The sequence below is a fragment of the Thunnus albacares genome, chromosome 13 (genome assembly GCF_914725855.1).
Source record: "Thunnus albacares chromosome 13, fThuAlb1.1, whole genome shotgun sequence".
Lineage (NCBI taxonomy): Eukaryota > Metazoa > Chordata > Actinopteri > Scombriformes > Scombridae > Thunnus > Thunnus albacares.
In genome coordinates, this window is record NC_058118.1 from 1,291,844 (window position 1) to 1,309,674 (window position 17,831).

The window sequence follows — 17,831 nt, forward strand, 5'->3', positions numbered from 1 at the left end:
ATCAAATAAATCAAAGTTAGAGAACTACAGTTCGATACAGCTCTTTGTGTACAACATTTTGTTGAAAAGCAAAGCTGTATCAAAGAGGCTTACACGTTCAGCTGCAGTGCATTACACCAGCGGTGCTTTACATTACGCCTCCTCGCGTCCCCTCTCCTCGGAAACCGATCTCCCTCTGCCATCATGGAAAATACTCCAATCCCTGAAATGCACCTAGAGGAGACGCGGAGCGAGGAGAGAGGAGGCTCCTGGAGGAGTTGAGGGTGAGGAGCCACAGGTGAATCCTACGCGGAAGTTTGTTTTGTTTTGTTTTTTTTAACGGGCGGCAACACGCCCCTTTGATCCAATGTGTTTACTGATTGGTCAGCTGATCTGACGGGACAGTAAACAGTCAGGCTGTTGTTGTAATACAGATGATAGTTAAACTACCTGTGGAACAGGAATGAAAGCACCAACCGCAGCTTATCATACTTATTAATAAAATGAAAATTACTGAATCATGAATCAATCAAAAATACTCTTGTAAGTTTATTGTTTTCCTCATAAGCCAAAAGTCTTCTACTTTCTTCTTCTCCGTCTCAGTGTGTCTCAGCTCCTTCAGGAAAATATGACACTCTCTTATAAAATCATCCTGAGCATGACAAAGTTGTCAGACTTTCACAAATTAAATAAGCAACATTTTATTTGGACATATTCTACAGGCTACAGCTGTTTATATTGCTCCTTTATGTCGGCTCTGTTCTTTCAGTAATTAATGGCTTTAAATTGTATATTTGCGTCTTACTCTGTCACAGCCAGATCTATAATCAAATGATAAAAATTTGAGCAGTTATCAGGTGTTTTCCTTCCAGCTATAACTGTGTAGAAATTAAGTAAGAGTGTAAAGTGTTAATTAATTGTATGAATGAATTTCAAGTTTAAACTTTAGAGTTTAAACTGTTACTTAGTAAGTTCAAGCCTACATACTGAAAGCTGACTTCTACATATTTGACAGTTGAGGTGCTGTGCGTCATGAGTAGTTGCCGTCTCCTCAAAATGACGCTGGAGTTAGCGAGGACGTCCTGTTTGGTGGATTAAATTCCTCCATCCCCGCATCTCTCTTCACATCCTCGCTTGGAGGAGCTGAGACACGAGGAAGAGACGCGAGTAAGGGAGGCGAGGTGACACGTTAGTGTAATGAAAAGCACCCCAGGATGAACAGCAATGTGCCTCGCTGCTGCACAGCCATCACACTCATTTGAGATGAGGTGGCGCCGTCCCGCCTGCGGTTGGCGCTGTGTATCCAGAGAGCAGCGACCTTCTATCTAATTCCAAGAAGAAGAGAGTCCATGGTGTTTTCCTGGGTGGATGGCCTGCTCTGGATCCAGCCTGTCATAACTGCACTGAAACGAGAGCAACGTGGGAGAAAGTAGTAATGTGCGTTAAATTTTGTTGTTATATCATATAATGTAAAATATATCGGATTACGAGATTCGTTAAGGAATCTGTAACTCATAGCTAGATGAATTAAGAGTTGTTTGATTACCTCGCTATTAGCAAGGCTCACTACAAGGCATATGATCGCTAATGTAACTGTTTACTAACAATAAACTAACATTTCCAGTTTAGGGGAGCTCAAGCATCAGCTGGTGACATTATAGTGCAGCATTTAACTAATAAAAATAGCGTAGGGAAAGTTTAAAGTATGTTTTTGGCTCTAAAACCTTAATACACGATATTGTGATGATAGATCTTCATCCAACTAACTAGTTTACTGCCAGCAAGCTTTAACCAGTAGAGCTGTTACTTGTAACTGGGATGACATGTATCTGAAATTAGTGTGTGTATTTGAGGTTCAGGTGCACAGTAAATATATGTTCATTGTCAAATGTTGGCTTGGTTATTAACCAGATACAAGATTCTTGATTTTTTTAGTAAATGGTTTTGTTGAAAGCAAATGTGTCTCTGTTAGCATTTAGCTAGCATATAGCTAGCCTCTGTCAGCGTTTAGGTGAGCTAACGTTAAATGGCAGCCGAGCTAACAGCCAACAACAACAACGAGATAAGAATAGCTGTTACACTGTGATTTGACTGGTAAGTCTGAATGTCCAACTAATACTGCTAATATCTGAAAATCAGTCTTTTTCTTTCTTTAACGCTAACTTACTTGAGAAGCACACACTTATTAACGTTAGTTTTAATTGTAGCACCTCTGCCCCTGTAGCCGGCCACACAAACTTCAAACTATGTAAAAGTAACGGAATCATATCACATGTGGTAATGTTCTATAGTTTTTGGAGAGTTTTTTCTCCTCAGTTCCACATACAGGTAATATACCAAATGGAACTTGATAGGATTATTAGCCGATGCCAAATGTTGAATTCTGAACTAACTTACTTTGACGTTACAATGTGTTTTCTACATACCGAAACTAAATGTGCGGCAAAATAAATAATAAATGTGCCCAGTATCTCATTTTTATAATTGTGAATATTTCATGAGTAGAGGAGGGTGAAATGTTTCGTCTGTAGACACCTACTTCAGACTTCTAACACTAATTGCCACCCCATTAGATATTTCACCATAACCGACTAAAACCAGTTTTTAAAAATATTGGGTAAATTAATAAATATTTAATTTGGGTGTTTTGTATTCCTGCCGTGTTCATTTTTATCATTTCAGATCTTTACATCTCTATGAAGAATTTGGTAATTGAACCTGTAAGACTTCCAGTCCAGGTGTGATCTCTGTAACATTTAGGCTCATGAAGTGCTAAAACATGGCATACTTATTTCTTGGAGAAAGTTAGCAGCTTGTCAGCTACAGGCACATTAACAGAATCACACAGTTAATACATATCAAAAGTCTGACAGTAAATTAATTGGCACGATAAGTCGTTACAGTTGTTTAATCACGCAAGAAATAAGTAAATACTCTCTGGTTACAGCCCGTCAAATGTAAAGATTTACTGCTTCTATTTTCTATATTATGAATTAAATTATTACATATCTAGGGGTGTGCACAGTTGCTTGGGCAAAACATTTTCAAGACGTCACATTGGGCTTTCAGAACTTGTGATGGACATTTTTCACAATTTTTTGGACATTTAATAGACAATTAATTTAGTAATTGATATGATCATGAAAACTATACTTAGTTGTAGCCCTACGTACTGTTATACTGTTTTAACATTATTAGCTTTCTCCTGTGACTTCACTTCGTAGGGTCGTGTGTAGATTATGAAAGTCTTCAGAAGTAGCCTACTGAATTACATAATGTAAAACTTAAGGCTTTAATAGGTGCAGAGTACTGCTGGTTTTTAGAGGTCTTACAGATATAGTGCTTCTTTGAAATCAGACCAGCCATCCTGATATTGTGTTTTTGCAATATTTTTACATCAGTTATAAATTTCGTCCTGTATTTCAATTTAAAGGATTCTTAACTGTTAAATTGAACTTTAATTTTCCAACTATTGATCATAGGTGTGGAAATAAAGGATTGTTTCTTTCTGTTTCTTTGTTGAAACTATTTGAATATAGTCCTATGTCCTTTGTACTTCTTGTTTCATTCAGCAGGTGCTGTTCAGATTTGATAACTGTGTCTGAGACTTGATCGGGTCAAGAGAGAAATCCACTGTTCCCTTCCCCGAGCTCCTGTTCCTCACCCTCTCTGAAACACATCACTCACAATGAATGAAGTTAACGTAGTCAGAGAGGGCTGGCTCCACAAAAGAGGTATGGAAGATCAGTAAGGCGTTAAAGGTTTCATAACATGTTTTATTTTGGCTCAATTTTTTAGAATGTCAGTGATGTTCTTGTTGACAGCATGTACTCAAATGGAATCTCTTTGTCTGACCCAGGTGAATATATCAAGACATGGAGGCCCAGGTATTTCATCCTGAAGAGTGACGGTTCTTTCATCGGCTACAAGGAGAAGCCTGATTTAAATGACCAGACTTCACCACCACTCAACAACTTCTCAGTGGCAGGTCAGTCCGCCAGATGGAGAGAAATAACTCCAAACCATTCCTTTCTACTCTCTAAAACCATCAGTTGGATGTTTTGAGTTTCATACAGGTCATACAGTGGTTCATTCTTCAGCAGCTTCCTGTAAACATTAATCTCATTTGTGTTTTCCACAGAATGCCAGTTAATGAAGACTGAAAGACCCCGGCCCAACACATTTGTCATTCGTTGCCTACAGTGGACCACTGTCATTGAACGCACCTTTCACGTAGACAGCAATGAGGAGAGGTTAGAATATTGTAAAATATTATATCGAGTAACCTTATATTTTTTCACAAGGCTTGTGTCAAACTATGGTGCCCAAATGACATTCAGTGGCTTTTGCATGTAACAGGGTCTCTTAAACTTAGTGCATTTGTTTGAGGCCTAAAAGATGATGTGACCCCTGACAATTTCTGGGATTTTTTTGTCTCTCAGAGAGGAGTGGATGCGGGCGATCCAATCTGTGGCAAATAGTCTTAAGATGCGGGAACAGGAGGAGGAGGAACCGATGGATGTGTTCGGCTCACCCAGCGAGAGCAGCCTTGAGGAGATGGAGGTGGCAATGTCCAAGAGTGGCAGCAAAGTGGTAAGAGGATCGGTTGTTATGGACATAGATGGTACAGAGCCCTAGGCTGATCTGATCCAAAGGAATCTTTCTTTTCCCTTGTGAGAGCATTTGAAAACACAAACAAGGAGGCAGTATTGATTTTTGAGGGGCACTATCAAGGGCACAGTGACATTCTTGCCATTACATATTCTGTTTACATTTGTTCCTTTAGAGTAGATCATGAGTGCACTCTGCCTGCAGACCCAGAGATGCCATCCTCATGCAGACGGTTTTACATTATATTAAAAAAAACTGAATTGAAATGTTTTGGTTTTAATGGGCCCTTCATTGTCCACTTGTCCAGTCTAGCGTCGGCCAGACAATGAGCCTCATGCAAAAACTATTTCTTTTCTTCTCCTAAACCTGTCTGTGAGCTTTGCTTGAGTGTGCCAAGTCAGATTCTCTTAACTGCAGAAACTTATCATAAACTGCTCATTTTTGATGAACACCACCTGTAATGAGTAGATGCACCTTTATTATTATTAGCATAACCAAGGCCTAAAATTGCAATATAGAAATACCTGTTGCACTGCATTTGTATTTTTTTTTTTTAATTCACAGTTACTTATAATTATTAAATTCCCAGTGAAGTTTACTGTTTCGGTGCGGTGATGTCATTTTGGACAATAAAGTTTATTGTTAAACTGTAAAATATCCTTCTGCCTTTACATATCTTTGTCACAAGTGTTTGATAGTCGACAGATCATTGCAAAAAAATATTTGACGTGATATTTGATGCCAAGGAATGTAATGCAAAGTGGCTAATGACTAAAATGGGATGTACAGTCATGTGCAGATGGACTAAAGAAAACATTCCATTACAGGTGACGATAAAGGGGTAAGGGGTGCATGTCTGAGAGGGGCTAACATCTTGCATTAGTTTTTAAAGCAGTTTGTACCGATTAAGCTGAATAGATATTTTAACAACTTGAGTGAACCTCAAGCAGAATTTTTCTTAAGGCAGTGAAGGTACCATGACTTGGAAAGAAAAGCTCATCTCTGTCTGAAGATTTCTTCTTTGAGACTTATCCTTTTTATTTTTTGTTGTTTTTACAAAAGTAGTTAAAATCCCTATCTCTGATGAATCCTCACACCTTGGCCTTGTACTTTACAGACAATGAGTGACTTTGAGTACCTCAAGCTGCTTGGCAAGGGGACGTTTGGGAAGGTGATTCTAGTCAAAGAGAAGTCCACTGGAGTACATTATGCCATGAAAATACTGCGTAAAGAGGTCATCATAGCCAAGGTAAGTAAGAAGTGCCCTGTCTGTGTGTGTATACAGTTGGTTTTAGCTACGTATCAGCGACATGCTTGTGCTCTGACTGTTCTGGCTGTGCATCTGTCCCCATACAGTAAAGCTTTACATTTCATACTGTGTTTTCAGTGTTTCTGACAATAATGTGTTTGTCGGCAGGATGAGGTGGCCCACACAGTTACAGAGAGCAGAGTGTTACAAAACACGAAACATCCCTTCCTCACAGTGAGTACATTTACAAATGACCCACTTGATGGTAGAGCTCTGCAGGAGCACTGCTGGTAAAAGCAGCGCTGTGTCAGAGAAGAGCAGCCAGCGCTCTCTTGAGATTTTTCTTTTTCATGAGTCAAGTGGTCCTCAGGTCAGTCTAAAAACTGTCAGTGCTGATTTCCTATTGGATGATTTCACCATTCACTTGTGTAACCACTGTCACTACTTCTCCGCATGAATAGTGTATTGCTTTGCCAGGCTATCAGGATACTGTGGCTCTAGGGATGAAAATGTCTGTCATTCCACAACTTTGGTCCAGACTGACATATCTCAGCAACTCAATGATGGATTGCCATGAAATTTTGTACATACATTAACGATCACCTCAGGATGAATTGTAATAGCTTTGATGATCCTTTACTTTTCATTTAGCTCCATCATCAGGTGTAAAATGATCATCAGCCTCAACTGTACTTTGTTTAGTGCTAAGTAGCAAATGTTGGTGATCACACCTGCTAAACTTCAGCATGTTAGTATTGTCATTGTGAGTGTGTTAGCATGCTAAGGTTAGCATTTAGCTCAAATCTGCTGTGCCTCAGTAACTGACCTACTGAACTTGACCCATCCTTATCCAGAAACAGTTAACTGAAATAATACAAACAATCACAATTGAACATTTTGGAAGAATTAAGGAATTAAAACTAAACTTTTCGTTGTTAGTCTTAAATGGAAGCTGCCAGTATTCAGTTCTGATAATAAATATCTGAAATAAGTAACACAATGCAGGTTTCACAGCTGGAAATCATTCATCAGTTTGGAAAAGCTGTTGAAATCACTGTTAGTTCTTTATGTTGCACTAAAATTTCACTGACAGACCATTGAAATAGAACCGTTGAATAAGTTGGATTAGATGACCTTAAAAGGACACCTCTCACTCCTCACCATGTGCCTCTTCTGATACACATGATTTGACCTGATGGTAAGGATTTACAGTAATGCATGGAGTGATTCACCACCTGCACGCACCCTGAAACGTATTTTTTTTTCCTTCTCTAATGTGACTATCCTCCTCCTGCAGACACTGAAATATGCCTTCCAAACCCACGATCGGCTGTGTTTTGTAATGGAATACGCCAACGGAGGCGAGGTGAGACCTCACAGACACGCGTCACAGTCACATGGAGAAACACTAATGTCACTTGGTATCAACAGCTTGCTGTGAACACTCTTGTGATCTTCTTCAACGGGTAAGTGTCTGAGTCCATCTGCTCTTGCCTCTTTCAGCTCTTCTTCCACCTGTCACGGGAACGAGTATTCACAGAAGACCGGGCACGCTTCTACGGCGCCGAGATTGTGTCAGCGCTCGAGTACCTCCATTCACGTGACGTTGTGTACCGTGATCTGAAGGTGAATACTTGTAATATCTATCAGTTTTGAAATATACAATATCCTTAAAGGCTTTATATCATGACTCCATGGGTAATTAGGAGCGCATTTGGATTTTATCAGTTTATTAAAGACATTTTCAATTAAAGAGAATTTAAGCTTTGAGAAGCATTTAATAGCAGAGGCTCTTAATCACTTTTTTGAAGTGAAATTTCTTGAAATTATCTGAAAATTTTATTTTATTTTCCTTTTTTGAGGCCTGTATTTAAGTGAAATGTAGTTGAGAAGTAATCCTAAAAATCAATGAACATCACAGATAATGGCCGGTTATATATTTTTTTAATATTATGATATTTGTTGCATGAAATAGCACAGCTTAGTGAACCTTATGAAAACTATTCTTATTTCACATGTGAATTACAGTTGTATGCAAAAGTTTGGGCCTGCCTTGACAAATAACATATTTTGGCGATTTTTTTTTTATTTTAAAAGATGTAAACACAGCCTCTCTAGGATATGGGGAAATGAATGCACAGTTACTTTTCATGTCATTAATTGAACATAAATAAAAACATCATTGTGTCATAAGCAAAAGTTTTGGCACCTCAAGAGTCTCAGATTATTTTGAAAACGTCTCAGAACTTTATCAGCTTGTTAGAGAGGCTGAGTTGACATCCTTTCAATTAAGAAAAAATCAACAGTATATATTATTTGTCAAGGGGTGCCCAAACTTTGGCATGAACTGTACATGTAATTAAGTGTTAAGTACCCAGTATTAATCCAGGGGATGAGGATAGTAACATATAAAAATTAAGCCGGGGACACAGAAGCAAGGAGAATGGAAATACATGAAATAACTTCCAGAAACATTTTTATTTCTACTTTCTGCTGGAATCAGCATGTGCTGCTGAGGGGAAATGCTCCATTGAATTTTAAGTCTGAAAGGGGACGTCAGTTGCACATTGTATAGCCAGATTTGGTCCTTTTCCTGATATAACCTTCACAATAGCCAGCAGTGTAATGCATAATTCTCCTTTGTTGCCTCATATATAGTTGAATAATAACTCTTAAGAAGTAACCTATAATAACTGTTGAAAGTACAGTGTTTAAACATTACCAAGCGGAAGTTGTTTCCATTCACATAAAGGTTTTGTAAGGGGAACAAAGTCATCTTTGACCACTGTAAGTAAGCAGTGAAGGGGCAGGCGGACTAAAAGTGAGTTGAATCAGTATTTTCTGGGCCGGTATGTTGACATATAATACAGAGAATGGATGGTAAGCCATAGATTTAATAGTAAACCAACCCAATCAAATGTCTTCAGATCCATCATGACCATTTGATGAAAACCTACTAAATGCTAATCTTAGCATCTGCCGTTATATCCATCAAACTCAGATCAGTTGTGTATGTTATTTGACCTTTTCAGCTGGAGAATCTGATGCTGGACAAAGATGGCCATATTAAAATCACTGATTTTGGCCTTTGTAAGGAGGGCATTACTCCTGATGCTACGATGAAAACCTTCTGTGGAACTCCTGAATATCTGGCACCTGAGGTAAGGCAATGACACTAACCTGGCACATGACCTGTACACAAGCAGTCACACATTTCCCCACACACACACTTCATGTCTCCACTACATATATTTACTACCACCATCTGCTGCTGCCACGGTTAAGCTGTAAATATGAATACATTACTAACACATTCTAGACAGTTGTCATTGCTGAGCTTAGTATTCTCACATTTTTGTGTGTGTGTGAGATACAAAGTGGTACATGTGAACTGATGCATACATGTACTATATATGTAAGATTTGACATGCATCATCTAAGGTTAATTGCATAGTTAACAGCATCACTCCAAGGAATCACACTGCAAGTTAAGTTGAAGATACTCCCTCAGAGTAGGACTTCAGGGTTATGTATGAAACTTCCTAATTCTGCTTTCTGCAAGCAGAAACTATCATTTGAAAGTAAATAGTATCACAGTTTTACTACACAACAGTAAAATGAGATAAATATGATTCTGTCGTTTACGATTACAGTTTAGAATTTACAATATCATTTAGCAGACGCTTTTATCCAAAGCGATGTACATCTGAGAGCTGATACAACTCAAGCAGGGATCTAGTCAGGAGAGAACAACACCAGTAAGTGCCTTAAAGCTAAGTTTGAATGCAGTAGTATGTAGATGCCCACAGGCTACGCACAAAGGCAACACATAGAGAGCGTATTTTGTATTTTTGTTTTTTCTCTACCTTCAGTGAGGTGTTCGCGAAAGAGCTGAGTCTTTAGTCTTTCTTAAAGATTGAGAGGGACTCTGCAGATTGAACAGTTTGGTAACTTGTTTCACCAGGTGCCTTTCATTTGCAGAGCGTAGTGAGCGGGAGGGAGTGGGGACCTGAATGAGGGAGTTCAAGTAGGCCGGAGCCGTTTCAGTTGCTGTTTTGTAAGCGAGTGTCAGGGTTTTGAATTTGATGCGGGCAGCAACTGGGAGCCAGTGGAGGGATATCAACAGTGAGGTGACATGTGCTGTTTTGTTCCACCGCCATGTTCTGGATCATCTGCAGAGGTTTGAACGTACATGCGAGGACGCCTGCCAATAAGGAGTTGCAGTAGTCAATGCGTGATATTACGAGAGTCTGTACGAGGAGTTGTGCTGCATGCTCAGACAGGTAGGGTCTGATCTTCCTGATCTAGTACAGGGCAACTGAGCGATTGAGGCCATGTGAACCTTAGTGCAGTTAAGTGCGGGGGAAATGGTCTGTAGAAGGTTGGATGGTATTGGGTCCAGTGGACAGGTAGTGGGACAAGGGTCCAGCAGAAGTTTGGAGACTTCCTCAGTCACAGGGGAGAATGAGGACAATGTGGCCCTGTTAGCTGGCAGCTGCAGACTGACTTGGTCAGGCTCAGAGAACTGGTTACTGATGGCAGAGACCTTGTCAGTAAAAAATGAGGCGAACTTGTTTGCAGTGAGCAGAGTGGAGGGCGGAGGAGGAGATGGATTGAGGAGTGAGTTAAAAGCAGAAAACATTTTCTGCATGTCTGTGGCACCACAGATCTCGTTCTGATAGTAAGTGGTTTTAATGAGAATGATGCAAGGAGACCCTGATAGTCACTGAGGTCAGTGGGCTCTGAGTTCCACCTTTTGCTCTCGGATGACTTCAATGAGCCATGGAGTAGGGGAGGTGATGCGAGCAAGTTTGGATGTTAGAGGGCAGAGATTGTTAAGAGAAGTGGCTAGTGAGGAACAGAGTGAGTCTGTAGCCTCATTGACTGGGAGTGAGGAAAATTCATTATGAGGAGGAGCGTTAGCCAAGACCTCATTGGAAAGTTGAGTCAGTGTGAGGGACCGGATGTTGCGGCAGAAGACCATTCATGGAAGAACATGAGGATGTCCTGGTAAGGCGATCGTGAATCGAATAAAGAAGTGGTCAGACAGATGTAGGGGGGTAGCAGTTCCAAGTCCAAATCAGTTGTTTCCAGAATAGAGTCAACACATTTAGAAGACTGATCTAGATACATCTATTAAATCAGAAGAGAGCCACTAGCTATTTGTGCACAGGCTGGAAATAAAGATGACACACAAATTACATTTCATCTTAGATGACCTCAGATTATTTAAATCTAGCACTACAATTTACAAAAAAATCTGAGTGTGCCTTCTCTACAATAATATGATAAAATACTTATTACTAGGCTTATAAGCAGGGCCAGATATGTGTCAACACTGAGAATTTTCTCTGAAATGCTTGATAAATATGAACACTGGAGAAAAAGTGGTGGATATTACATGAAATGATAAAAATGATATGTAGAGTGTGAATGCACGATGTAGAATTAGAAGGATAATGTCCAGTAAAGAGGTGAACTCAGGTAAGGGTTACCTAGCACTTACTAGGAATGCCCAGCTATTACTATTTTATAGCCCACTCTTGTATTGCACGTTAATGATTGATGTAGATGTGGCTAATGTGAGCATTGTGAAGCGTGTTATTTTCATAGTGTGGGTATTGGGGCAGACTAGGGCTGGGTGATTAATTGACTTTTATTTTCAATAACAATTTTGGCTTCCAACAATTATGAAAACAAGATAATCAAGGTAAAACAATTATTGTGCCGCATTCCATTTCGCAATGATGATCTTGTTTTGTCTTGTGTTATAAATCCAGCGCACCCCTTTCCTTTACAGCGATACACTTTCACCCCTCTTTAAAAGCCCAAACTCACTCTCAATGAGAATGCACATAGTAAGCGAGACAATCTGTTTAATCCACACCAACTCTAACCTGCATTCAGTGTCTGTGTCCACAGAAGCAGCTGTCTGGCAGCTGCAGCTCCTCGGGAGCTGAGAGGACAGCAGCCAGACAAACTGCCTTCATCAGGCTGACTGACAGCAGAAATTTACTGAACCAAAATAGTTTGCTCCAGGGGACAAAATCGTCTGTTTACATTTATTGATTCATTGGGGCGGCTGTTGCTCAGGAGGTAGAGCGGGTCGTCCACTAATCGGAAGACTGGCGGTTCGATTCCCGGCTCCTCCAGTCTTCATGTCAAAGTGTCCTTGGGCAAGATACTGAACCCCAAATTGCTCCTGATGGCTGAATGTGTGTGAATGGTTAGTTCCCTCTGATGGGCAGGTTGGGACCTTGCATTGTAGTCCCTGTACGCATTCAGTGTACGAGTGTGTGTGAGTAGGTGAATGTGACACATAGTGTAAAAGCGCTTTGAATGGTCAGAAACTAGAAAGGCGCTATACAAGTACTGTCCATTTACCATTCATTTTATTTCCCTGCCCAGCGTAGCGAGTGAGGGGAATCTGCCTGTAGTGAAACAGGCAGCTCACAGAAAGACAGGGAGCCCGATCAAAACACATATACAGCAGGATATTTGTGTGCTATGAATAGTTGTCTGTGCAAATGACGTTTCACTAAATGCAACAGAAATTGACTGGGAGCTTTAATAACAGGGGGTCTCTGTGAGATGCGCGTCACTTGCACGTGTCTTGTAGTGTGTGGATTGATAGATTTAATAAAATGAAAGCATTTCTGTTCCGTGAGTCAATGAGTAATCGTGTTAAATAATCGTGACCTTAATATTGACCAAAATAATCATGATTATGATTTTTGCCATAATCAAGCAGCCCCGAGGCAGACCATGGATCATGCAAAACTGAAGAAAGAAATATAAATTTAGGTCAGAAGTGTGCAGTTAAGTGAAGTGTACCAAATAGAAATCCCTTCTCTCTGCCATTGTTGAAAAATGTTCATGAGACAAACATCTGCTCTTCTTCAGGTCCTAGAAGATAATGACTATGGTCGGGCGGTGGACTGGTGGGGTCTTGGCGTAGTCATGTATGAGATGATGTGCGGACGTCTGCCCTTCTACAACCAGGACCACGAGCGTTTGTTTGAGCTCATCCTCATGGAGGAGATCCGCTTTCCCAGGAACCTGTCGCCTGAGGCCAAGTCCCTGCTGGCCGGCCTGCTCAAGAAGGACCCCAAACAAAGGTACTAGAACCGACGGATCCTATGTGTGCATTCGTTTTATGCAAAATCAACTTAATTCTTACACGGTCCTGTTCTGACTGACAGGTTAGGTGGCGGTCCCAATGATGCCAAAGAAGTAATGAGTCACAAATTTTTCATCACCATCAACTGGCAGGATGTGGTACAGAAGAAGGTGAGACATTCGGAGGTTAGAGGAAGTGAAACTGAGGTTTGCTTTTTAGTCACAGAAACAGAGGATGTCCTGGCTTATTGCTTAGTTGGCCTTTGCATCTGTGATTTCAGACAAAAGCACAAAACAGATCATAGTCATCTCTCTATTATATGATATGTTTGTGGTGTTTTCGTGATTCTCAATCAGTATTAAGCAAGTAGTAATTGGGGTTTTTTGTGAGTCAACGGATTGTGGCATTATTTCATATTTAATGAAAACCTATACAAAGAATCTTCTGAGCAGATTTCTTACTGCAGCAAAGGAAACTTCTTCCTTTTAACTACGTATGTTCAGGAAGCTTGTTTGGAGCCAGCAGACTGAACACACAACAGCAATGGTGAATTTTTCAAGACAAATTTAATAGAGCTTGTACAGACCTCAACATTAAAGTCCAACGGACATCACATCTAGTCATCTTCTTTTGCAGTAAAATAAATAAAAGCTTGTTTGATTGACAGCAGCTAGCAGACTACCAGAGTGTCAGTGTTACACCATAGGGAACAGAAGACAAAGTAAACAAACTTGCTGAAACGTGTTGCAGCTAATCAGCTATCTAGCCTGCTAACTGATGTTAGTGGTTAGCCTGTTGAATGTTTGTTTGGTGGCTCGTTCAACAAGCTAAACTGCAGAACAAGATGTGTGTTCATGTTTGTAAGTTAGATAAGGAGACAAGCAGGAAAGCTAATGTGGGTTGTTGCTCAGAGTCTGTGGCTCTTGTTTGTGTAGCAGGATGCTATCAGGCTCAGTGTGACCGTCTGATCTGCAGATGATAGAACGCTGACATTACTGCTTTATCCAAAGATTTGATTGGCTGTATCAAGATCTCTATCTACAAAGACAGAGAATGGAATGATATTCCATCAAATAAATGCAAAACTAGGGGGCGCCATCATGAAACCTAAAAGATATGAGATATCAATTTCTTTCTTTTGGTTTAATTTTTTTTTCTCAAAGAATAACACAGGACAAGTGATTTACAGAGCAGATGTGTAGCTGTAGCAGACAAAAATATTCATATAAATTCAGTTGAACTTAATTAACCCTGAGTGTAGCAATTTCTACACCGTTAAAAAAAAAAAGTGATGACAAGGAATGATCCGGCCCTGATGTGTCCCCTTGTGGATAAAGTTTTAACCTTCCAGATACACACAGAGCACACAGGCAGTATGTAAACACTGCAAGCGCATGCAGCCCCTTACCTACACCAAAGAGTTGTTCAAATAAAGTATGTTCCCAGTTTAATGGCCAGTATACCAATCTTTTCTCCTTGCTACCTCAGCTCACCCCACTCTTCAGACCACAAGTCACATCAGAGACGGACACCCGGTACTTTGATGAGGAGTTCACAGCGCAGACCATCACGCTCACTCCTCCAGACAAGTGTAAGTATTTTCTGACTGTGGTGGAGCCTTCAGACCGGATCCACCGCTGTCCATGATCACGCTCTGATTTCTCGGCAGGAATGTGCAGACTGACTTCTTCTCCTGTCTTCTTCGCTTTTACAGGTAACAGTCTGGACTGTGAGGACCCCGGACAGCAAGCACATTTCCCCCAGTTCTCCTATTCTGCCAGCATAAGAGAGTGATAGCATCTCCGCCACACACACACACTTACACAAACATACAGAAAAACACACGAGGCATGAACACCTTGGCCACATCCCTTAACAGCTATAAAACGACCAGAATGTCCCGGCAGGATCTAAGTGCCTCGGCTGGCGGCCATGTTGTTCTATAGAAACCCCTTCGTCCACACTACGGACAAAGCCGGGCCACACTGGCTGTACTGTATCAAACTGGACTTCAGTACCTCACATAGTCATCAGCACAACTCAACAACACAATCAGGACTCTGTCTGTAGCACCTTCGGATGGCCTATACACAACTGTTGCTGCTTTTTCAGACTGTAAAACCGCCGGTTATTTCCAATGCTCTCCTTTATACGGTCTTGTGAGAAGCCATACAGTTCCTTCATGATGTTTCCAAGTGCTCTTCTTCAGAACCAGCTGTTACCACTGGTAATGGACCGGTTCATATATGAGGGAGGAAGAGGCGTGGCAGTTTGTTGGCTGGCTGTGTATGTGTGTGTGTGTGTGTGTGTGTCTGCGTGTCTGTGTGTGTGTGTGTGTGTGTGTTTGTGTGTGTGTGAGTGTGAGAGATTTTTTTTTTTTTTTGGAGGGGGTGGGAGAAGATGGAGGCATCAAATCCAAACTGAATGTCATTAGTTGAGTCAGAATGAGTCTGAGAGAGCATGTGGTTTTGTGTCTTTATACAACGCTTGCCGGTTATGCATCAGGAACAACAGATGAATTGATAACACATCATGATCAAAGTGTCTCCGCGGTGAAAAGCTTTGACAAAGTGAAGCAGGAGGTGTCTTTTTTTTTTTTTTTTTAACTGTATGCAATGAAAACAAATCACTTGTGTATTAGTTTGCGCTCATCTCACAATGTGATCTTTGTTAACAGATTTGTCAAGTGTGACACAGCAATTAATGGGAATTGGGAATACCTAAATGCACGAGGTGTATATGTTGTTTTTTAAAACAAGGTTTTTTTAATTCTAACACATTTTGATCTTTCTTGATCAGCAAAATACACACCGGCCATGTGATTTAATAAGGTCAATAAGCACTTAGTGATTGAAATCAGACCTCATTTTTTCTCAGGTGGACTATGTGCATGATGTAACTGAAAGCTTCCTGGATTGGTGTCAGTAGCCCAGAGTATCAAAAACTGTCAGATACTGAAAGTTGGCATGGAATGTCTACTCAGAGTCATAGTCCTCGTCACTTATTCTTTGAAGAGACAGTTCCTGATTTAAATCCCAATTTGGTTCACAGCTGTTTCGCTGCGTGTGTTTAGACAACATTTATCATTTAAGAACTTTGACTTTTTTGTTAAATTAGGAGAAACCCTCAAAGTAGGGTATTAAAAAAGTACTGTTTTACTATCAGGACTGAAACTCAGGTATTGTATTGATAATAGTGTTAAAACATTTCTAACGATACCCAGTTCCCCCCTTACACCAAAATACATAGCACTTTCAGAGAAGATCATCATCCTTTCATAGCATTTGATGCACATTTTTATAAGATTTTTCAGTTCAATGATATCTGTTATATTGTGTCTCTTCAGCCTTACTAGGAAAATAATCTTTCCACAGATCATCATATACTTTGCTTGATGGAAACCTGTTTAGAGTTGTACAGTTAACAGCTTTTCATTTCCTCCTTGGCCTTTCTGTATGTGTCATCTATTTGTAAATCCTCTGATGTACCGGTGCATCCAAACTGCTACTGCTGCTGCTCACACTTGAATGTGCCATTAGATTTGATTGGACATATCTGAAAAATACATCCAGGGAGCTGCATACATCATGAACATGGTCCATTGTGAGATTTTGTGTTTGAGTGCAATGGTGACTTGCAAGGATGTCTTTTTACTATTTTCAATGTTCCCATCTGTTATAAATGGCTGCACAACATTAAATGGTAACCAGGAGGGGTGCACCGGTGAGATTTACAATACTGGGTTATATACTGTAAATGAAAATGCACCCAGCATTGTATTGGTGCTACGCTGTTGAGTCACTGGTAATAAAGAGCCGGTGCAGACAACCTGCTCAACTTCCCGTTGCTCACAGAGCCTTCTACCACACATGCTGTTTTGAAAGAATTTCCGTTATTTTTGTTTTTGTCTTGTTTTTCCTCTGGTTTTACTTCTCGTCTTGCTGATTTCCCTCATCCTTCCTGTACCCTGAACCTCCTTCAGAGAGTCTCAAATTAAGGATTGAAATGGTTGAAAGAAATGTTTGTGTTTTTCAGTTACATGATTCTATTCAAACAATTCATTTCTATTTGTCTATGAATGTAATTCTGAAAGACAATGATCCAATACACATTTTTAACTGTCTTAATACATGCAAGTGTTTGTGTGTCTTGATACTTCTCATCCTTCTACACTATCGAGTGCTGAAGCTCTGATTGTACACTCGATCTTTATGTATCTAAGAGTGTAAGTATATTTAAGTGGTGGTAGGCAAACCTTGAGACAGTAAGTGTATTGTTTGTCCTGCCCTCCTCGCCCTCAGTTGGGCAGGTTTCTGCCGTGACACTTTTCACCCATCTGTGTTGGAACAGTGTGAGGGAGATCACAAAAACAAGTTGATCTGCTGGGTGTTGCCTTACAAACCTTTAGCCTTGCAGATGCTTTTTGCTACTGTTAGTGTAACTACAGCCACAAGCACAGCAGGCTGACTACACACAATAACACAGATGTTTTCCAAAAGCCGCTTTACAGTTTCTCTCCCTTGATTTAATGCCAACTATGTTCAAAGACTGCAAATGCAGCGATCACAACTTGAAATGCATTCACTTAACTTTGAATGGTTTCTGTTTCTTTTCACTCTGTTCTCTACTTACCATACAACTACCACATAGAAAACATGGTTTGCAGAACATTTTACACAAGTTCAGAAGTAAATCAAGCTCTCAATGTGTACACAAATGATTAAACCATGAATTATTTGCTTGTGTGCACACTATTTCTCCATGACAGCCCCCTGGGCTCTGTAGATTTTGATTGTATTAAGAATGTTACACAAAACCTTTTAGAGCATTTCCTGCTGGGTGTTTTTTTTCCGAATTGGGCTTTTGTTTCTA

At 40.3% G+C, this 17,831-nt stretch overlaps 1 protein-coding gene across 4 annotated transcripts; it reads left to right on the top strand.

Annotated features, from left to right (window-relative positions):
* The first annotated feature begins 1,058 nt into the window (after positions 1 to 1,058).
* On the top strand, positions 1,059 to 17,090 carry LOC122995272 (RAC-beta serine/threonine-protein kinase-like). Of its 4 annotated transcripts, none has more exons than XM_044370354.1 (14): positions 1,059 to 1,416; positions 3,555 to 3,713; positions 3,839 to 3,967; positions 4,121 to 4,232; positions 4,422 to 4,572; positions 5,708 to 5,839; positions 6,008 to 6,073; positions 7,137 to 7,205; positions 7,343 to 7,465; positions 8,872 to 9,000; positions 12,743 to 12,957; positions 13,042 to 13,129; positions 14,448 to 14,550; positions 14,674 to 17,090. In XM_044370354.1, exons 2-14 carry the CDS (start codon positions 3,668 to 3,670, stop codon positions 14,751 to 14,753), a joined length of 1,443 nt encoding a protein of 480 aa, XP_044226289.1. In that variant the 5' UTR covers positions 1,059 to 1,416; positions 3,555 to 3,667; the 3' UTR covers positions 14,754 to 17,090. The 4 variants fall into 4 exon arrangements, with proteins under 4 accessions (XP_044226289.1, XP_044226288.1, XP_044226290.1 ...); XM_044370353.1 differs by having other exon boundaries at positions 1,060 to 1,416; positions 3,552 to 3,713; XM_044370355.1 differs by lacking the exon at positions 1,059 to 1,416 and adding an exon at positions 1,851 to 2,073 and having other exon boundaries at positions 3,552 to 3,713.
* Positions 17,091 to 17,831: the final 741 nt, after the last annotated feature.

Bases quoted from the DNA above. Each gene is read 5' to 3' on its own strand.
- LOC122995272 (XM_044370354.1), top strand. From the start codon at position 3,668: ATGAATGAAGTTAACGTAGTCAGAGAGGGCTGGCTCCACAAAAGAG. The intron at 3,968-4,120 runs GTCAGTCCGCCA...TGTTTTCCACAG, and splicing joins CAACAACTTCTCAGTGGCAG to AATGCCAGTTAATGAAGACT. The intron at 6,074-7,136 runs GTGAGTACATTT...CTCCTCCTGCAG, and splicing joins CGAAACATCCCTTCCTCACA to ACACTGAAATATGCCTTCCA.